The sequence below is a fragment of the Meleagris gallopavo genome, chromosome 12 (assembly GCF_905368555.1).
Source record: "Meleagris gallopavo chromosome 12, MGAL_WU_HG_1.1, whole genome shotgun sequence".
NCBI lineage: Eukaryota > Metazoa > Chordata > Aves > Galliformes > Phasianidae > Meleagris > Meleagris gallopavo.
In genome coordinates this window covers 18,360,277-18,382,560 of record NC_139415.1, presented here as the reverse complement: position 1 = coordinate 18,382,560, position 22,284 = coordinate 18,360,277, and the positions used below count along the sequence as shown (strand labels likewise).

Here is a 22,284-nt window from a genome sequence, read left to right as displayed (position 1 = left end):
GGCTGATCACAACCTTACATCCCCATTCTGATTTGTGTTGATGCAGTTGTAATCAAACTTCACTTTTTTTGCATCTTATCAAGAGCATCAAGCATGTGTTTGTGGATACGGGATTGTTTTTGACACAACTTTCTTTAAAACCCATCTTTCATAAGAAATTTTCATTCTAACTGCACCAGCACTGAAACAAATATTTAAACTTTGTCAATTTCCAGAATTTGTGGTATGAGAACAGAAATTTATTTTTATTTGTTTTCTCAGTGCTGGGGGAATATTCATTTTTCAATGTATCTTAAGGGATACTTAAAGTTCATTACTTGCCCAAAGAATTTATTTAAAAGTTTCTGACACAAAAAGTTCAAGAATTCCAGAAAGCCACAGGAAAATAAAACAACAAAGCAGTCTGGCTTTCTCCACCAAACCCAGATGACATGCTGTCAGCGAGAAATATGCATGGATTTCCTATTTGTAATTACGTATTGGAAGCTATTGTCTACCCACAATGACATAACATTCAAAATCTGCAAAGGAGCAATATATCAGGTCTTTAATTACAGGAGGATCTCAAAGCCCAGGACTTCTATAAATTCCACGCTTATTTGTGCGGGGGAAGCATCCTCCATCAGTGCCACAGCCTCCCAGGCTGGCGGTGTGCTACAGGCGCAGGAGCAATCATCTCAGAGCAGTCTGCTGCTGCTCTCTGCTGCTTTCCATTGCCTGTGGAAAGGACAGCAGAGATGAGGAGATGGCCACATGAAGAAAATACATCTTTGTTTTCAGGGAAAAGCAAAATGCTGACACAGAAGAATACTAAAATTGCTAGCATTGCCGTGCTGCAGGATCTCAGAGAAGCATCAGTGAGCGGTCTGGAAATAATGCTGTGCCCCCTGATTCCCTGCAACGTAGCTATCTCGGTAACCTGTAAAGCCCTCAAGAAGTAGGGCAATAAGTTATTACTTGTTTCCCTAACTTCCTTTGCAGTGGGAATTATCTAACACACTCATTTTCCATCTTTTCCCTACCACAGACACAATGTAATGAAGTTTCGAGTCCTGTTACCAAAACTCCATAGAAAAAAGAGGAGGGAAAGAAAGAGCTGACTCTGCTGGCCCAACTCTTGCACTATTGCTGTTCAAGGAGCTGTGTCTAGCAGGTTTTTTCTTCCTGTTTTCCTTGCCATTGGTTTAGGGATGGATGAGCTGAATCTCTGGAGTGAATCAGGCCAATGCAGACATCACACACAGTGCTCAGAGCTCATACCGTCCTTCCTACGGTGCACTTCCTTGCCTACACACTGCATGCTGGTTTTGCACTGACCCTTACAATGCTCCCATTGCAGATCTTCAGTGAAGATGAAAGCAGGTGGATTATGCCACTCGCAATGTATTGTATGTATGAGGCTGTATGAGGAGCTGAAATACATTAGAACAAGGATTAAAATCCCCAAATAACTCCTGCTAGTCCTGTGACCACTGGGGAGAAGGAAACAAGGCTCAGGAAGGAAGCGGAGCACGAGGCAGAGCCAGGAAGTCCTGTGTGCTCATTAGAGCTCCCACAGAGCATGGGGGAAATTCTAACCTTGGTACTTGGTACTGCTAAGATTTCCTGCACCAGTTTCTACATAGCTATTAGGCATAAGACAGCATAAGCCCTTCACTTCCTAAAGAGAATGGCATCTGGTCAATTGTTTGGTAATTTTCTCTTTTTTTTTTTTTTTGTTGTTCTTTCTTAAATTCTGAAAAGATTAATACATAACTTTCTATGACAGTAAACATACCACAGTAAAATTCACTCTTTGCTTCCCACATCTTCAGATTGCCAGTGCAGCAAACATAATTCCCTTAGGCTTATGAAAAAAGTAGGTCAAGTGTCCAGCCTTTCTAAACACATCTTTCCTCTCTAAAAATGCATCTCCCGGGAGAGAATCGCCCAAGTGTACCAGCTTGATAACTACAAGTATAAATGGAGATCCCTTAAAGCCTGCTCTCCAAAGTTGCACAAAAGCAGCTGCCTTCCTTTCAGGCCTTCTCAGTGCCCTTTACATTCATTTTGCAAGGGCTTAAACAGGCAGAAACCCACTGCACACTGCAGACACAAAGCAGTGCGGCTAAGAGGCAAACGGCTGCTTGTAAACCAAAAATCAGGACATTAATTCATCTTACATCCAACTCAGTGGGAGCAGAATCTGGCCTCAAACAGATCTTTTAAAACTCATCATAAATTCCTGTTGCCTTGAAAAAGAAACCCAAAGCTATGAACTTGATGTTTAAAGCTCTTGCTCGAAATTATAAAAATATTTTAAAAGAAAGAACACAGAGTTTATGCAGAATAAAACTAATATTGTTTAAGGGCTACATAAGATGCACAATTACTGAAAAATTACAACGCAAACCAGACCAGTTGTAGTGAGTCAAAGTGGCTGTGTATCATTAAGGATATTGCTGTACCCACCAAACCAGCTTCAGGGTCTGCATAATTGTTTCTGTCAACCTATAAATTCTTGAGTAACAACAAAATTATTGTGATTTTTCTTGCTAAATAATTCATACATCACAAAGCATATCTATAACCAGGCCCATGAATCACCAAGCATAGAACAATCATACGTAATGGCATTTCTTCCTCTAAGAAATAGATCTGACTTTGTAATATATATTTCTAATTTTGCTTAAAATCTTCAAGTGTTCTTTAGAAGCCATCTATTTTGAAACCTGTATTTTAAAATTGAAAGTTTTCTTGATCAGACTTTTTGTCTGCAGGACTGTAAAATATGGTTCAGAGCAGTTATAATTCTATTAGGATTATTAACATCACTGAAAGTAATATGTTGGTTTTATAACTGACTAGTAGAAGGCTTACAAACTGTGCTTCACATGATGCAATTGCTATTAAAATCTAAGCCACACACAGTCTACCTTACCAAGCAAGTAGCAGCCATAACACATCCAAAGTAGCTAAAGTATAACAAAGTACTGCATCATTTCAAAGCTCGGTGGCCTTAACTCTATTTTTTAAATGCTGAATTGATATATACGTGGGGTTTCCTATCAAACTGCCTCACTGAAACTGCTAATGATGTGGGGGGGTTCTGACTTGAACTCAGACAAAAATCACCACCTCTTACAGTGCAGCAGAATGCGCCCATTATGTGGACTTCATTTCTTTCCAAAAAGATATTGCAGTGCCTTTAGTAGAATATTATGATGTATTAGCATAAATAATTAAGGTTAAACTACAGTCATCTAAGAGTCATAAATATTTGGAGTAATAAATATGAGCCTTCTTTATTGCAGCTGTGTTTATTCACTTACTAATTCACAAAGGTCAATAATTTACACTGACTTTCCTAATCATTAATGCATATTTTGGTGTTCTGCTGCACACATGCTTTATTTAAAAGACTTAATTGCAAGTGCAGTAATACCATCTTATTCTTTTCTAGAAATAGAAAAAAATCTTTTAAATAAACTTGGAATATATTAGTGACAATTTCTATTATTTTAAATCCCCCTTTCTACATCTCCTAAGTTGCCACTTCTGCTTTGGCACATTTAAGCTGAAAGAGTAACCCAGCAATGCACACACGACACCCACTTCTGTAACTATGTATTTCTCAGAAAAAAATCAAGGCAACTTACTTTTCTGTAGTGAACATGATTAAGGACTTACAGCAAAAGCCAATTTAATTTGAATGGCCAAAGTAAATAATACATGAAGCAGAATCTCCTTTGTTTCTGGCAAAGCTGGTTTAATTCAGAAGCCCAAAGGGCATTCAACTACTACGAAATACCCAAGTTTCATTCATATGAAGGAGATCTACAATTATGGTTTGCAAAGAGATTCTGACAGTAACAATCTTTATATTGGTGTTACATTCTCAAAGGTGACTACTTAGGTCATTAAACTTTTTTTTTTTTTTTTTTTTTTTTAACTACAGAACGATTCCAATAAATCCTATTTCGTCAATTTTAAATTGCCACAAACTATAAGGACTGTGGCAAAATGCAGTAGCATTTCTCTTTTGAATATGGGAAGAATGAACTCTAGATTCCTGTTCTCCTGTTCCAGAAAGCATTAGCAGTGGAAAGAACCTCAGTAGGTTTGAGAATACTTAAAACTCAACAGTACCAGGCTAAGGCAAGCAGCTTCTCAGAACCCACCAAATTCTGCAGGGAGAGCAAGGATGTACATACAAAAACAAAGCCACAAACCCAAAGGATTCTAACCTGATGCTGCTATGCTCTCAGAATCACAGCATTTCAGCCACAAAGCAAGCTGTGGATGGACGCACGTTGTGCTCAGCTGGATGAGAGCTCCAGGTGGCTTCAGGTTCCTTGAAAGACTGGGAAAAAAACTAGAGGGAAAGATGGGCAATTCAGAGGAAGGGGACACACCACTTATTTTTGAAACAGAGAATTGACAACAACTGGGAACATCACTCCCTGGTGCAGACCTAAGTTCAGCATTAATTCGGAGTGGAAAACAGCTAGGAACTTCAAGCTGAAATTGCGTCCACTGGAAGGTTATCAAGCGCACCTTGCGATAAAAGGAATGCCATTATACGTAACGAATGATAGCTAAGCACAATGAACTGCCTAAAACTAGGTTTGCATTAGTAGTCACAAAACGTTGTTAAAAAAACATGAAAACACATCTTATTCCACTTTGGAGAAGCGATATCAGAAAACAGTATTTCCTGGGGTACTATCGTTAGTGCTACACAGTCTCTAGTGAAACATTTGTCAAACATACAAAAAGGTATAAAAGTGAAATATAGTAATTAAGACCTGGGCTTTATTGATTGTGTGGCTTAAGTAATTTTTCACTACAAACATAAGATTTAATAAGTATAAGTAGTTAAAGATCCTGAGTTGGCCGTAGTCATTAGCATGTAATTGAACTGGTAAAAAAGATCAGTTAAACCTATGTTGATTACCACCTTATCTTTGAAAGGCAATTAAGGACCTCAATCATTGCAACAAGATTTGATTGTGCAGCCTTTATTGGACATTGATCTTTCAGCAAAGCGCAGTTACATTTTCCATTAATTTACAGTAGCACAGTTTAACTTGGATACCTGAAACCATTGACCTGGGTGAGATGTAATGCTAAGCGCTCGTTTAGGTTAAGATGCCCCCAGTAGTCATTACTGTTTAAAAGGACTGCTACAAGAAGCAGCTACCTGATCCGCTGGGCTTAGAGTAAGGTTTCATTTATCTGAAGTAGTTGTTAAGTGCGGTGAAACAAAGCTCTCTGCCTTTTTCTGTCATCTCTCACTCATTTAAACATCATCCTTGAATACAGCAGAGATAATTAAGGCAAGAGTTACAAGATAAACTACGCTTTGTTTCAAATGGAAGTGGAACAGATCAAGTTCACATAAAGTTATAAGGGTCACTTTGTAATTCAATCATCTACACAAAAAAATTGTCTGAAGCATATGTTGCACACATAACATATGCATAATATAATACACAAAAAAAGAAGCCCATTATGTCAAACAAGAAGAAAACCAGCCTGGACGGGAGAATTCACAAAGCCTGGTTCCCTACAAGTTGGCCTCTTGAAGCCTTGTGGTTACAAGACAACCCCAAAGGTCTCAGAGGCAAGAGAGAGCAGTTAGGTGTTACATGCACAAATCAATCAGCCTCTGAACAAACTGCTTGTCTTTAAAGCCCACTTCAAGGACACTCTTGGACATCCCCACAAGAAGAGGCGCTGTTCCAGGATTGTCCCTATAGGAGCCGACAGCTACGAGGAGTTCCTGGCAATGAGGGTCAGAAACATGAAAGAGAAAGGGCTTGGCTGAGTGCCGAGCCATCGCAGCACTGCTAGCACGTCTGTCCTTGCTCGCCATTCCTGTGCTCCCCAGAGACTAGCAGAGATTTTAGACAAGATGGTACCAGTCCAGGCCATCGACATTTCTGCCTTGCATTCAGGTCAGAACTCAAGATAAGTAACAACAAAAGATACTAAGAAGCAGCCACCTATGGCAAAAAGAGACCGCAAGGCAGACGATGCCTTTTACCTTCGGTTGAAGACAGTGAAGTAGATACATATTCATATTTGTCAGCAATTTTGTAATTTAGTGATTTCCGTTATGCCTTCTAGCATATTTGCCATTTCAGGTACTGCAGCAAGTCACACACACAGGCCTTAGCAAAACAAATGAACGATGCTATATTTGCACTCTGCCCTCAGACATCTTCTAGTTCATCCTTCAGCACGATCTGCTTCATAAGAGCAAGAGGTCTATTGATTTTCATGTAATACAAGAAAATATTACATTTGCTTAATTGTTACACAGTGAGATCATTGAACAAGAAATCAAGTCTCTATTTAATGCTGCAAGCAGCACAGAATTGCAGTAATCAATAGGGTAGTTTGTCAGATGTTCTCTAAGGAGACTTGCCCATCACCGTATGGACAAGGAGTCACGTTGCCTGCAGTTATTGAAAAACAGGTAAGCAAAGTCAGCAGTACACATTATCAGAAATCAAACAAGCTGCAGTGAGTGGAGGTGCAACTCCAATAAAGAGCTGTATTTATAGTCTGGTAATTAAAAACCATTTTATCAACCTCGTGTTGAGACTAAACCTTTACAGCAGGATATTGACAAGATCCGCAGCAATGAATGAGCAGTATTTGACTGTAAACTTATGAGCTGCAGTTATTTAACTTTCTCCAATACGGTGAGAAGCAGTTCTAGAATAACACTAACAGTCATTTTTACTATTAATGAGGTTTCTTATCATAGTGTTTTTCATCACTGAGACCCATTTAACTCGTGTCAAGAGTATTCACCAAGATTAAATACAACAGTGTGAGCGCTTTTCTGATTAAAGCATTACTTAGTGTTGCTTTTAGAAAATTGTATTGCTTCATTAAGTGGGGAACAGTTCCATTATCCGGAATTAAGTAAAAAAGTATTTAAATTACATTATATTGTAGCTATAGCTCGGCAATAATTTATTTAGGAATAGTGATTACCCTCCAAAAGCAGCATCTACTCATTTCACATTTATCTTCCTATTATGAAAACTGGAATCATCGGCTTCCATCACTGGACTCAGGATTTGGAATAGACAGCATTACCTGCTGGCATTAAAATTAAGCACCAGTAATATAACCCGTACAGGCACTTCTCTTTGAACTTTTAATCCAGTAATTCCATACTTTCCAGTCTCCAAATAATTCCCTATAAGCTTTTTTTTTTTTTTTGGCCCATGTTTGCAGCTGAATTTAAGTCTTCTCAACTTTATCTTTGTCTGTTCTCACCTACAGCTGGAGAGATCATTTGCCTTGGACAGTAATGAGGGTTGTATTCTTTTCATTCTTCTACATCAATTAAAAATATCAGCAATTTGTAAAGATTTAGTCCCCAGCACTATCTCACATTACTTTAGCTTTATTACTTGCCTATAAACCAACCAAAAGACAAGAAATATAATGCATCTATCTGGAATTGAAATATTATAAAATAAAAACCAAAACCAACCATGAAGCATATTTTAGATACTTTATTTAAATACCACTTAAAGAAATGTGATACATACAGCTTTTTTTTTTTTTTTTTTTTCCCCAAACTTCTCAGAGGTATTTTTTCTAGAAAGCCTTCTGGTACCACTAGCAGTCAGTGCCATGGGTTCATCCAAACCCTCTCACAACTGTAACCACTATTACATTTCAAAACACCAACTAGTTGAGACTTAAGCAGTTTAGTGCTTTCAGAGAAGTCTCACGGATTCACAGCTTCCTTGCCCACATTGGTAGATGTACCTTTTTAAATTATTAGAAACTTCTTGAACAGTTCCAGTCACTGACTTATGTACTTATGTATTCTAACACTCTCAGAGATATTAGTTCTTCTCCCAAAGCTTCTACTTTTTCAACTTTACTATCCTCTCCAAAAACAAGCCTATTGCCAAAAAATTCCAGGAAGCTTCCTGAAGACACAGTGTTAAGTGAAAGAATACACCGTATAAAAATACAGAGCTGCCTTGAGTTCTCTTTAGGCACCGGGAGCAGATACTTGTAGCAGCTGTAACATGGAAACCCACCAACTGACAGTACTTGAGGGCACCATTTCAGTACATTGCACCTTCATCTTCTTTATTTAGAAAATAAATAGTAACCGGGCCACGACTGGTGTGAACAGTCTCTGTGACACTGACAAAGAACCAGGAGCCAATTCCATATAGTAAGGTTGGGATGCCTATGAAAAGACAAAAACATGTTACATACAAAGACAGCAAGTCAGGAAAATTAAGTCTGATAATTCAGATATTAAATAGAGGAAAAGCATTCCTGTAAAGCAGTGCTAATAACATTCTGCCCTTACTGAAACGCTTACAAGAGGTGTCGGTGCACACTATGCTCCTTGTGTGTGAAAGAAACAAGACTCAGAAGGCAGCTTAAGAAAAGCAGTACACAACAGAAGAAAATGGGATGGAAGCAGTGAAATGTGATGTCTACAAAGTTTGCTTTCTTCCGATTTAAAGAAAAATCCAAATACACACCCACAAAGACACCCACCCAGACACCAGCTGAGTCTTGCTAGGCGTGAGGAGAGATGGAAGCACGAAGAACTGAACTGACTGAACAGATCAATGAGAAGTTGCGTGGGGGAAAAATGAGCTCAGCAGTCACAACTACAAACAGTGCCATTGTTTTTAACACTGCTGAATGACCACCTACTACAGAGAATAGTATTTCACCTAATACAGGGTAAAAAAAAAATAGAGATGGATTTGGGCCTCCAGTTCAGTAAGACAGGGCACTGAATTCAATGTACTTTCAGTTACCTAAATGCTTCAACTAGATTCTCAATAACGATGGGCTGACATTTCAGCCATGTTCACCCATCATTTCAGTATGGCACATGCACAGCAGCTGCAAGAGAGAAAAGTCTAACTGTGGGGAGGATAAAATCAGATGAAAAGTTACTACAGGAAAAAAAGAATATTTCTTACTAAGTCCGGTAAAAAGGGGAGAAGATGAGGAGCAAGAAGTTACTGAGGGCATGCAAAGCAAAGAATTTCTCTCTGAATTAAATACAAAAACCAGAAATTGATGGAGATATTACTTAAACGCTGGCAGTGTTGCATTCGTAGACAAAGCACTGATACATATCCGTATATTTCAAAACATATAGAAAACGTTAATTCAAAATAGACGTTTTGAAAGATGCGGCAGTGCCGATTCAGGTTCTTTATTTATAAGCACGGAGCAGCTCGGATCAGCTCGCACGGCCCACTGCAAGCAGCGGCCATCAGCTCAGTCCCTCCTGAGAAACGAACCGCCGCGCTTCAAGCGCAGCGCCCGCTCAGAGGGCGGCGAGATGAGCGACGCCGCGGGATCCCAGAGCGACAAGCGCGGCCCCGCGGGATGCAGCGCCCGACCCGCAGGGAGCGCAGCGTTGGGGCAGCGCTCGGAGCCTCACGGAGCGGGACGGCAGCGCCGGGCCGCGGTCAGCGCCGGAGGGCGCGACCCCGAGGCTGGAAGCGGCGGGGGAGGGAGGAAGGAAGGAAAGGAGGAAGGGCGGCGGGGCCGGGCGCCGCGCACTCACCGGCGTTGAGCACCTTGAGGGCGGTGAAGGCGGCGTTCTGCAGCGCCAGGTCCTGCGGGGCGGCGCGGGAGCAGTGGTACTTGACGAAGGGGAAGCAGCCGGTGCGCAGGATGTGGTAGTTGGCACCGTCCACGCACCAGTTGAAGTGCGAGAGGCCGAACTGGTCGTTGCGCACCGCGCTGTACTTAACGCAGTACGACGTCCAATGAGGCAGGCCGCGCTGCCGCAGGTGCTGGCTCAGCACCTCCGAGGCGTCGGGGCGGGCCGATGCCGCTCTCCCCCACAGCAACAGCCCCACCGCCGCCTCGTGCAGCCGCCTCAGCGCCTGCATCCCGCGGGCCGCCCCTCCCCGCCCCCTCCGGCGGGTACGGCCGGCGCGCCTGCGCGAGGCGAGCGCGCTTCCCGCGCATGTGCCGCCGGCGCGCGGCGCTCCGACCTTTGGGCGGGAAAAGGCGCTGAGGGGCGGCGCGCTGCAGTGCTGTGAGGAGCGGCGTCAGACGCGTGGTGTCCTGTTGTACCTCAATAAAAGCTGGGGTTTGAACCGACAGCCGTTCTGCTTGAGGAAAATTGTACAGAAGAGCGGCAGACTTTTCCTTTAAATAATTACAGAGAGACTATTTCACGCTCAGCAGTCTTAAATCGTTGAGCTATTCATGAATTACTACCAACAACGCGCCCTGTTTATTTACTACAATGCGCTATGTGTCTGTGGGACCAGTAATTAATAATCATCAAACTCACCTCCCATAATTAATAGAGCATAGAGCTCCCTTTGGTATCTATCTTTATTAGCAGCAGCAGTGGGAGGGGTGGGAGCTGAGGTGAAGGGCAAAGCTGTGTTACATTGTGAGAGGGACCTCAGGGTTACTCAGTGAGCATACACTGCCTATCCAACCAGCATACCTCATCACAGTTACTTGGGGTTTTTAAAGGAGTTATTTCACAATACTTTGCTGTTAAAAATAAACAAAGGGAGAATTCTTCAGCTCCAGCAGCAGAACTTCTTGCTGGTTGAGTGAACACGGCTGTATCCTTGCTGAGACAATGTGTTCTGCAGATGGGGTGAAGGACCACCTGCATCTTCCAGTGCACAGCAAAACACTGCCTGCTTGACAGTACTCCAGAATCAGGACCAGAATGACAATTCCTTAAAGGTGAAGATGGAGTTAGTCTAGTACGGAGCATGCTGTCAAAAGACTTCCATTAACATTTAGCTTCACAATTAAGGTCTCTGTCCGTGTTGGATTCTGATGTAGTCAGGCAGTTCTGGTAGTGCCTTTTTTACATCTTACATTTCCAGGGATTTGTTACTTTTTAGCCGCAAATTCTCCTAAACTTACTTTTTAAAGACCAGATTTTTTAAAGGAACTGGGAGGTTTCCTATCTGTTGTATTCCTCTGCTGCTGAGATGCACTCTCCAGCTCCAGATGTCTGTGTAGTCAATGCAAAGAAGCAGAGCTTTTACAGCAAGGAGTATTCCCAAGCAAACTACAGAGTAGCGCACAGCAGCTGAGCTATCATTAACGTCAAAGCCAACAGCAAGAGCTACAGAAACGATGGTCATGTGTTGGCCACTGCTTCAATGTCTAAGATCTGAGGAACGCTCTACAGGACAGGAACAACAGCCCTGTGCATGGAGGTGACAAGATTTCACACAGACATGAGACAGGTTGGTGCTTTGTGCATTGTGCATACTGGTGGGGAGAGAACATAAGCTACAGTCTGTCAGTTCTTGCACAACCATAATTAACACAGATGTAATTTTAAAAAGCTGTTGAGATTCATGAAATGCTATCAACTGAATGCATGTCTTCATTTGCAGCCCTCGCCCACTGAAAGCATGATACCTTTATTTTAATTGTCTGTCTTCTGCAGCTGATGCCCAGCCCCACTGCCCCTCCTGTTCTTCCACAAGCATTCCTCTGCACCTTGCAGCTGGGGAACCACCCTGGGCTTTTGCTGTTATTAGCTGCAGAATTCTTTGGCAATTGCTGATGAGCAGCTATGCCTGGGTCATCTTTTATCTCTTGATTCCCACATTTCCCACTTGCTGTGTTTCTTCCTAGTATAGATCCTATTCTAAATACTGCTAAAATTCTTGCTATGGTTCAAGAACTCTGGGCATGGAAATAAATATTTCCATAGTCAGAACAGGAGAATAATAGCTATATTTCTGACTTCTTTTTGGAAGATGATGATTTCAGTTTATAGCTGTTGTATTAAAAAAAAAAATAATAATACACTTTTGGCACCAGCAGCATGGGAGTTGAATGTGAGAGACTGTGAAGCATTTTCAATCCATCCATCAGCTCAACACTCAGAAGTGTTAATAGTAATTAAAAACTTTTTTCCTCGAAATACATTTCACACTTTGCACATGCTGAGAAATCTCTCTCACCACGGGAACTTTCAGATCACTTGTCCTCTGCAAAAACAGGTACAGTTGTCTTTTGTCAGAACAGAACAAAGACATAAGGAAGTACAGGTTTCATTTACTCCTAGGACACTGAAGTCTATTAAGTGCCAGTGAACTAATGAGCCTCTCAGACCTTATGTTGTTCTGGCTTGGATCAAAGCTTAATTTTCCTTAACCCTTAAGAAACTAGCTGACTCCTAGGCTGATACCTAGGAGTATACAGTTCTTCTATACCTCCTACCCCAGGTTTCTGCTTTTTTCTTTCTTTTTTTTTTTTAAATTGATCAAACTGGGACATTAATAGAGCTTGGAGATCAAGCTAGGTGAAAAATCCTTGAAGAGTATCTTGGCACTAAAACAGAAAAGAATGTATTATGAATGCAGTGAGAAGGTAAGAAACGCACATTAGTCTGTAGCATGTCAAAGAAGAACACAGAACAAAAACATCTCATCTTGTTGGAAGAACAAATGAGAAATTATACTATGTTTTCTGGGCAAAGTATTTCTTGGCAAATGAGAGATCACTGCTATGCCTTCCACAGCCAAAAAGACCTATGTTGTTGTCATTACTAACTACGAAAACTTCTAGGAAGTATGTTCACTGTTAAATTTCACATTACAAAAATTTGTGTAAAATTTCTGTGGAAAAAAAACGACAACATTGAGATGATGTCAAATAAGGTACAAGGACAAACAAGAATTAAACAAAAATATGCTTAGATTTTTAGTTTAAACCCATCTGCAAGGAATGACTTCTGTGACTAAGTAAGAAGAGAAAAATGTTAACACAAAAGGCTGTGTGTGAAACTGATAGGTCAAAGACTCAGAGGCACTGGAAAAAGTAGATGCTGATCTCTCATTGCTTGCTCACATTCATAACTTGTCTCAAAACTGATTTTGCCTGAGGTTTTTGGGCAGTAAGTCCAGATATATTTGCCATGCATAATACAATAATAAGCATCCAAGGGAGGAAGATGAGCTCTTCTACAGTATAATTTAGAATGTGTTTTCTTTTGGGATAAGGTTACGGATCTGATGGACACAGGTACAAATGTAGCAGTTGTTCTCAATATAACAACACACAATAATTCTGATGAAAAAGTCAGCAGTATCTGAAATACAGAATATATCTGATGAAGAGGTCTGCAAAAGTCACAGCATACTGGGAATTATAGTACAAACGTGAATCTCAGAATCTACTGTTGCACCAATGTTATTGCTATTATTTTTCATAATTTGAAACAGCATAAAATAACTGCTGCAAAAGCAGGAATGATAGCAATAAAGATGTTTGGTTCTAAAGAGGAACGTGAGATGCTAGACTTCTAGATAAGAAAGCAATGAAGTAAATTATTTACAGGTAGAAGAACCCAGAACTTACTCCTATGTTGGAAGCCTGTATTTTAGTAGACAGTAGGTTCAAAAGGGAGTTTGGGATCCCAGAACTGTTTTCAATCAGGAATGATCTGGTGATCTGATTAGTGACAAACATAGGATGGTATCTCAACATACATGCAGGGAAGCAGTAAAATGTAGAGAATGGCATTTTCATTTTATAACACCAGAGACAAAATTACTGGAATACTTCATGAGGTCTGGGTACACCACTTCTATGGGAATATTAGCAAAGCAAATCTCACTTAGGAATTTTGAGTCTAGGAACAAAAAGGTTTGTTCCACAGAAACGTGTGATTTTACACCAAACAGTTCTTCATTTTCTGAGACAGGAGCATAACGAGATCCAATCCTGGAAGCTGAAGTCAAACAAATTCAGACTAAGTGCGAGGCAATGGCTTTAAGGACAGTTCACTGGGGGATTAGCTAGGGATACAGCAGACTGTCTGCCTCCATTAACCTATCTTGGAAGGTAGCTCATGAAGATACAATAAGACCATTTTAAGTTGTAGGCTTGGTAAAAGTACAAATATATATGTGGCATGTAGGTCAGAGTAGATCATCTCCTCTCCTTTAGAGTCCATGATTCTACTAATAAGGTTTTAAAAACAAATACTATATTTCAGGACTCACCATATGAATATTAGGGACATTTACTATGATTCTCTGTTTTTGAATAGATTATTTTGTGAAATAAGGGCTATTTCTGTAATTACTGTATTCAAAAATCATGGATACTTATTGTCCCAGGTTACATTCACATGCCAGTGCAGAAGGAAAACCAAACCTGTTCTTACAGATGAGAAAGCATTTCCAGAAGTATAAAGAGCACTTAAACATCTTCTGTTAACTATTCTTTCAGAGCATCTGCTTTTGAAGGATGCTCTTCTTCCAATTTCAGTTTGTTTTCTGCTGTAACTCCTAGAATTGCTTCAATATCCTGAATTGCCATCTGTAACAGATTCAAGGAATACAAGTTATTTAATGGACATTATAATGAAATCTAGCAGCCAAAAAGCACAGCTGGTTGTACTTGCTTCCAAAAGGTAAAAAGTGTTCCACGGGAGAGGATGCAGCAAGTAAATTTACTGTTACTTTGAGTCTGCTACAATAATATAAAGTATGTGCAAAACTTTGAGAAATAAAAATATATTTCCTTGCACTTTGTATTTCTAATCAGCTAACAGGTGCTTTACTTCACAGATGTAAATCATTGTTAGTTCACTGTGAAGATTTCCCTGTGATATTTTTCTTCAGTGGTTGCTTTTGGCTCCCTCACACTGAAAAAAATATATATATTTTGTTTTTCTGTAACAGGATAAAATTTAATTATGTCTTCTCTAGAACTCTCATTTCACAGTCTGCTTATCAGAGGAAAATACTGTCAGAGGTAACACTGGAAACAGTCTGACAAATTATGTGATGTGACTTCAGTGCGAATCCATAACACGGTGCTCCCCTCTACCTTTCTACAAAATGCTTACAGACAAAATCTCAGAAACTTCGTGAAGTAAAAGATCGTATAGTTTAGCAAAAGAACTGCCTCCGGAAATCTCTTTTTGGCAGCTGGGTTGTCACAAAGGAGCTTCAGAGGCGCTCCAGGGGGAACATTCCCAGCCTGACAAGCCTCAGCACTTTGTCCTGCCTCCACGGGCAGCTCCTGAGCGCATCCTCTGGCACACAGGGGTGGGCACTGTGGGCAGACTGAAAGAGCGGAGAAACACGGGGAACAAAACTGATGGCAAAAATTAATGGAACCAAAGTTGAAGGATGTGAAGTAACAAACTCTGAGTCTGCCTGCTTAAATCAGAGTTAATAATCTAAGGAATTATTAAAAATGAGAAACTTGTTTCTAATTTGAAATTCCTACTTTGATGATGTTTCCTTAAGATAAAATAGACAATTGAGACAGAACTGTCTGAAGCAGCGCCAGTAACTCCTTTGCTTCTTACAAGGGAAAATCAGGAGCACTGCATTGTAAATGACTTCAAGCTGGAGTGTGCCTCTTCTCAAAGAAAAAGTTTCAAACTTAAATTTAACTAACAGGTTCCTTGGGAGACTTACTGTATTGACCTAGACACTGTAAAATACATACCGCGAGCAATAAGAAAGGAATGGTTTAGCACTTGTTTATGATACAGCATGAGGTATTTTCAGCCCTTGTGCAGAAATTAACCAGGATCGTTAGTTAATTAACACCTCACCTTAAAATTGGTCTCGCCTTGCATATTAGGTGCTGATATTTCTTGATGGATGATGAAGAGATTGCGAGCAAAGGTCATGAGGACCCCCTGGAGATCCTCTCCGATTGTTCTGTTAATGATATCCAAACAAATGAGTTTACCAATGATTCCCTTCACATGCTTAAAAACAATCGCCCTCTCATTTGTGCCTGTCTGGTGATGGAATTTAATGAGGATTTTCAATCTCACAAGGTGGCAATCTTCAGGGAGATATGAAGGATGAGGCTCCATTTTAACTTGTCAACAGAAAGGATTTGTGTAATAAATAATTTTTATTAATCAACAGCAGAAGTAAGCAGTAAGGTTTCAGTTACTCCAAGTAAAAGACAGTCTTTGAGTTAGGAGTGAGACATCAGAACACTTCAAATACCTGGATTAGTTTTCGAAGAACTGTTAATTCTGCCTGCAATTTGTGAAAGACGTCTAATAGGAATTTCAGCAGTATCAGCATTTCTTAGATTGCTGTATCTTTCTTAGAAGTACAAACATTACCTTGTGAGGATTTGGTTTCTCAGTGCTACAGACTCTCAGTACACATAGGATATCAGATATCAGAAGAACAGTGTTCCTCGTTTGCTTACTGGAGCTGACAATAGATCTCCAGTGTAGTAAAGTGGATTATACAGATGCTTTAGGTATGTTGCTGATGTCCTATCACCTTATATCCTTGAAAATGCCACATTAAGATAATGAAATTGCACTGGAAAGCTAGTGGAAGACAATCTAGGATCAGAATATATGGCAAATATATGACAGCGTTCTTACTAATTTATTATTACAACTGGCAACCCATGCTGATGATCCAGGAGGTGGTGGTGTTTTTCACCAAGGGGAGCAACTTCTGAAGTATTATCCTAAAGGAGTCAGAAAGAACGTAGGTAGGATGCAGTGTCTCTTACATACGGGCTCTATTTTCCAAGGCACATAGCTAATAATTAAAGTGAAATCCCACAGGTGGGGACAACCTCTACAACCTCCAACAGCTTGCAGACTCCTAAAAGGACAGTTTACCAGTGATCTTGTCTTCAGTTTCTCCACATTTATCTTGCATAACTCCCATACTTGCTATCTACCTGTCTCTGCACTCATTCTGTTTTAGCCTCAAGGAAAATTAATCCAATGAAAGAGCTTTCAGCTGAGTTATTGAGCCAAATCAACTCCCAGAGGTGTGAAAGTACTGAAGTCACTACACTTGTTTGTTTTCTGCATGACTTTTGTTAGAACCCAAGCCAGCACACACTGTGGTGCCTCTCTTTTCAGATCAGCTGTGTTCCCAGCTGCTTATCAGTCTGCATAACTGACAGTGTTTACTTACATCATTCCCAATCTGCATCGCTTCTGATCGTCATACAATATAAAAACAGTTCCCTGTTTTTGCTGTGAAATAGAAAGACAAATCTGCTTTAATTATTCCTAACATAGTGATAATTATAACAAATACATTGGACAATAAGTAGATCATCATATCTAAGAAAGAGTAGTTTGGAGTTGTGTGCAATGGATTATTGCTCAGTTAAGTAGATTAATGCTCTAATTATTGTAGAGAATACAATATATTAACTTCATCTAAAAAGAATACACACATCAAAGTCCATTCAGTAGGAAATACTTCTGTTGTAGTGCAACAAGAGATGGTCATAATAACCTTATAACTGTGTAAAGAGACAATTTTTATTATCAAGAGACAAGCTAACCTCTAAAAGCTTTATCCTTGCTTTAATTTAGACAGTGAAAAAGTTTAGATTTTTCCTGTTCTTAAATTTTGTTCTGATAAACACAGGGCATGAACTTCCATTAACCTCTGCTCTGGTTCATCATGGGCCTGATACTCATGACTGCACTGGCAACAGCTCACGTGGCACTGTGAGAGGGCTCATGAACAGGTGCCATTCCTGGGGAGAATTTATACTGAGATAACACAAAAAACTCTGTGTTTCCCAATGAAACCCTGTGCCGTGGATCTGAAATCTCTTACCTGCTCTTCTGTCCTACCTAACACCTTCTACATTCCTTAAATTTTATTATTTTCCTTGTTATAATTCTGTTCATAAGCCTTAAACATTTCCTTTCCTAGCAAGGACTGCATTTTCATTTCTTCATGCCTCTCCTGTTCTCCCTTCTCACCTGACCTCTTTGCCTCTGAAGGTGTATTTTATGGTATGGGTACATAAACGTGAAATGGCCTTGTTAGGCCAAGTGCTGTTGTGAGAACTCTGTGTTAGTGCTGTCCTAAGCCCAAGCCCAGCCCCTGGCTGACGGCTATAATCCTTTTTGCCCACATTGCTGTGCAAATAAACCAGCCAGGAGAGCGTTCTCTCTGTAGTCTCCAGGAGAACAGTGTCTCACTCCCTGGTGTGCAACTTAAACATGTGGTAACACTCCATCCTTGGCTGCTTCCAGGCAGAAGCCAAAGCAACAGACATCTCAGTACTGTGGTTTTTCAAGACTCATATCCCAGATGAAGTAAGCTACCAGGTGTTGGTTATAATACTAGAGTAATTTTTGCAGGAACGGGTGAAGACTTTCACTTACAGTTCATTAATTAGCATCATGATAGCAATTTAAAATAAAATTAATGGTGATGTTTTCTTATAGGTCCTCTTGAACATAACTCCAGTCTAAACACACAGCAAGGAGCTAGCTCCAGCAGAACACTTTATATTATGCTCAACCATATACTTCAATTTTACCTTTTTCCAAATGGCTTCACAGTATGAGAAGTTACATACAAAAATTATGCAGAATGAATATCATGATTTGTAGTCTTCTTACCTGGAGGTCAAATCCAATACCATGAGCTTTACACATCTGGAGGAGAACACTGTAGTAGATGACTGAAAGACTGGAGTGCCTCAGCTGACTGCTTGCTACTGCACAGCGGCTGCTTCCTGGAGAAAGCTGGAGAGAACCACACAAGTTTCTCTGTTTTCATGCCATTTTATATCAGAAACTAAGATGTTTCTATCTAAATAAAGGTGTTTTTTTCCCTTCAGTTTCACTAATGTAAGCATGAGCTAGGGCCACTGATTCCTTCTGGAGGAATTCCTGTTTGTAACAATGTCTACTGCACATAGGCATTTCCATGCAGAGAGATTAAATCCTCTCCTTACACTGTACACAAACCTGTACATCACAGATGTAAACTACAGAATTAGAGAATTAGTGACATTTCAAGTGCGTTTCTTCAAGACTGAGTGTGTGATCTTTTCCCTGGAAGTGCTTGCCCAAGCTCAGCGACTCCAGGGAGCGATTCAACTGGTATCAGCGGGTCTGTGCTATGGATGAAAGTCAGTACAGCATTTGAGTTCAAGCTCAATCAGTGCTTAAGCCTGGAGAACAGAAATGTTGCATTGCATAGAATTTGATAGAGATGTTCTCCTAAACCAGGGAAGGCTTTTCTGTAATGTTCTTTTGAATACTGGACTCTCTGATCGGAGTGGGGATACTGCACATTGAAGCGTGTAATTTACAGTATTTTCTCCAAAATAATATTTGTTTTGACAGTGACTCATTTAAGTTGACATAGTTGAAATCCTTATATAATACATCTCTGCCTGAAAATTAATCATGTTTATAATATTCTGAGAATTAATAACACCCATTGCTCAAGTCATTAACTTAAAAAAGGAGCTTCCAAAATCTGTTCTCTGCAGTAGGGGACCACAAATAAATGAATGCTTGATAAAATAATCCAAGTAGCAGTTTAACAAGCGTAAACTTGAATGTGGCTGCAATAACACAGAACTATTGTTTAAGGGTTGGCATCAGGTTGATGAGGTGCTTATTTCAGCTACAAAGCATGCATACACATGCATAATGAACTGCAGTATGAATTATTAATGTGTTGCTTATTTAGCCTCATCTGTCTAGAAGATAATGTATCCTAACTATAATGAGTGATTGGTTTTGTACATAATTACAGTAGCAGCAGTATCTAGGAAATTTGTTCTTTCAAAGAAGGATTTCTAAAAATAATATCATCACACAAACTGAGTTGCTGCTCCATTTTATCAAAATCAAACCTACTAGGATTGAGAATATATAATAAATTAAAAGGGACAGAATCATTATTAACATCATAATTTCACACAAAGTGTTTTACTTAATCATTCATTACAGATCATGTGCTGTAAAAGCATTTGTCTCCTTGTTTGTTTGTTTTTTTTTTCCCTAAAGATGCTTTTCAGAGAGAGCACTTTTTTATAGTTAACTCTTAAGGAGATAAAAACCTCAGAAGAAAGAAGAAAAATAAAGAATATAGTGACAATTTATGTTAATTCTGACAGAATTTTAATTAAAAAAAGTTGCTACTTGATTACTTTTCATTTCTAAAACTTGTACTACTGGGACCAATCTTATCTAATTTCCTTCTCTCCAACTAAAAGTGGTTACTTGACAAGAACCAATAGATCAAGAGCTCATTAACCTCTGAATTACAGATCCATGACATTTTTGGAACAGTGCTACACTCCTCCTCTGTCAGAAAAAGGGGAGTTTTGACTCTTCAGTCAAAATATGTAAAAGCAGCGTCTGTCTTTCTTACACATACCTGTATACATACACTTTTTAATCTCTGACTTTCCTAACGGTCTTTCTGCCCTTTTAGAGGGACAGTCTCAATGTTGAGAAGTCTTATTAAGTCCTCCACCAATAAACATTTTAATCTAACAGGTCACCATAATAAAAGATAGCTGTGTTAGCCATGAACGCACCCATGGTAGGTTGCTAAGGGTTCAAAGTAATATACAAATATCTTCTGTAAACTCACATCCCTGTACGGCACTGATGTGGACACAACTTAAAGAACTCAGAGAGATTAAAAGTGAGACTGACAGGAAGCAGCAAGTGCCAAGTCACAGCATTCCAGTTCCTACCTTGGGAATGCCTGGCTACCACAACAAAACCTACAACCCCCAACACCTGGGCATTGTGTGCAGCACAACATGTAGCACTGAGTGCGGATGAGTCTCACCTGGCAATGGAGAGCAGTGAGATCAAGCAGGGGAGACTGCAGGACTCGGCTGTCCTGCTTTGTCCTGCAAACTGCTGCCTTCTGCCCCTTAGGCTTCGTAACTGGTCCAGAGAGAGCAAGGAAAGGGGAATACAACCGCATGCTCCTGCTTAAGGAGCTCAGGGTGCTAAGAGCTCTTCCTGTTCAGATGGCTGTGCCCGTAATTAATACTGAATGGTCAGGTGGCTCCAGTGCCGTGCAGAATTTAACGAAGGTTCTGAGAACCAACGTTTGGGCTTAACATAAGTGAGAGCTCAGAGGGATTTACACGTCTGGATCCTTCTGTGGATGGAGCCGTGACTGTTGCACATTTAGCTTTGTGCATGAAAGTACAAAGCTGGGGTAGAACTTCAGTGCTGAATTCTGATTCCAAATCATAGTGCGTGAGCTGAAGGCTCGGATTTCCTTGTGACTGCTTTTTAGTCTCTCCTATAGAGCAGTGCTTGCAGCTCCTCCCTTTTTCTTGCAACTTAGAAACTACTAGTTTTTTTCAACTTGAAAGATATTTATTTAGAAGTTAGTTGCTATCACAAATCAACGTTATTGAGTGCAAAGGATAAATAATCAACTACCCATAGGCATTCAGAACCTTTATTTTAATTTCTAATGCAACAGTATCCCATTTACTTTATTAGCATTCTAAAACCTAAAAGCAGCAGTTTTACTATTCAGCTCCTTCAGAGCGGTGATCTAGAGCAGATTTTTAACTTTTCAGTAACTTATATTAATAACTTTATTTATGAAGAAATCACTGCTTACTGTTTTTGTCTCCTTGAGCTGAGTGCATTGGCTTTTCATTTTCCTTGAACCAAGAGGTACTTCAGAAAGGCCAGAGCAACAATCCATGTTTCCATCTGACACATAGAGCGTGAGCTGAGTCAAGGCCAGCTGGTCACTATAGCAAAGGTCAAGGTCTGTTGCCCATACCTGATCAAACACAAACAGGTGCGTTTAAAAAAGAACAAGAAAGGTGAGATTCAGCAATTGTCATCTATTCCTACGTACATGTTGAAAATGTATACTTAGGGTTCCCTTGTGCTGGTGCATTACTGGCTCCAGTAAAACAGTCAGAACTCCCAAGAAACTTCAAAAATAATTTCTTGGTGAGAATTGAAAGGTTAAGGGGAAGACGGATACCTGTGCTACCAAGGTTTTAGCAAGGATTAGTAGAAGTAGGTCAACTCAGCTGTGAAACCTGCATCACATTAAATAGGTAATACTAAATACTAAATATCACACCTGAATTTTTAACTGAAGAATAATTAAGATTAAATAAAGTCAAACAAATAGGTATTTTTAGATAGAAAAAGGGAAGTTCTAGAAGGCAAAGTTTAACTGAGTAAAAGAAGTAGAGAAGAGTGGAATCTGTGTGCAGGAGTACCCCAAACACAGCCACATCCATCCTGCCTGATTACACATTACTGCACCCTGCAAAGAGGTTGCAGCATCTCCTCCTCCTTGGAGATCTTCCCAGGAAGCCTGGACATGGGCTTGGGCACCCTGCTGTGGGTGTCCCTGCTGGAGCAGGACTTGGAGCAGATGCACCCAGAAGTGCCCCTCACCTCAGGCATGCTGTGGTTTGGCAGGCTGCACCAAGCCTGTGAGATCCTCTGCAAGCCTGTACTGACAGAGGTCGATTCTCAATGCAAGA

General features: G+C 40.2%; 2 protein-coding genes across 4 annotated transcripts in view; both read right to left on the bottom strand.

The window, feature by feature from the left end:
• Positions 1 to 7,505: 7,505 nt before the first annotated feature.
• C12H15orf61 (chromosome 12 C15orf61 homolog) lies at positions 7,506 to 10,194 on the bottom strand. Its single transcript, XM_010717663.3, has 2 exons — positions 9,569 to 10,194; positions 7,506 to 8,215 (listed from the first exon to the last, which is right to left on the bottom strand). The coding sequence occupies exons 1-2, from the start codon at positions 9,897 to 9,899 to the stop codon at positions 8,088 to 8,090; spliced, it is 459 nt and encodes a 152-aa protein (XP_010715965.2). The 5' UTR covers positions 9,900 to 10,194; the 3' UTR covers positions 7,506 to 8,087.
• A 1,519-nt stretch (positions 10,195 to 11,713) lies between these two features.
• Positions 11,714 to 22,284, bottom strand: part of IQCH (IQ motif containing H) — a 60,479-nt gene continuing 49,908 nt past the window's right edge. For all 3 annotated transcript variants that reach the window (XM_085234064.1, XM_085234065.1, XM_085234066.1), the window contains 5 exons: positions 21,393 to 21,560; positions 18,395 to 18,520; positions 16,938 to 16,999; positions 15,584 to 15,692; positions 11,714 to 14,331 (listed from right to left, as the gene is read on the bottom strand). In XM_085234064.1, coding sequence (XP_085090190.1) covers positions 14,230 to 14,331; positions 15,584 to 15,692; positions 16,938 to 16,999; positions 18,395 to 18,520; positions 21,393 to 21,560 — 567 coding nt within the window. In that variant the 3' untranslated portion in view covers positions 11,714 to 14,229. The remainder of the gene's footprint in view (positions 14,332 to 15,583; positions 15,693 to 16,937; positions 17,000 to 18,394; positions 18,521 to 21,392; positions 21,561 to 22,284) is intronic.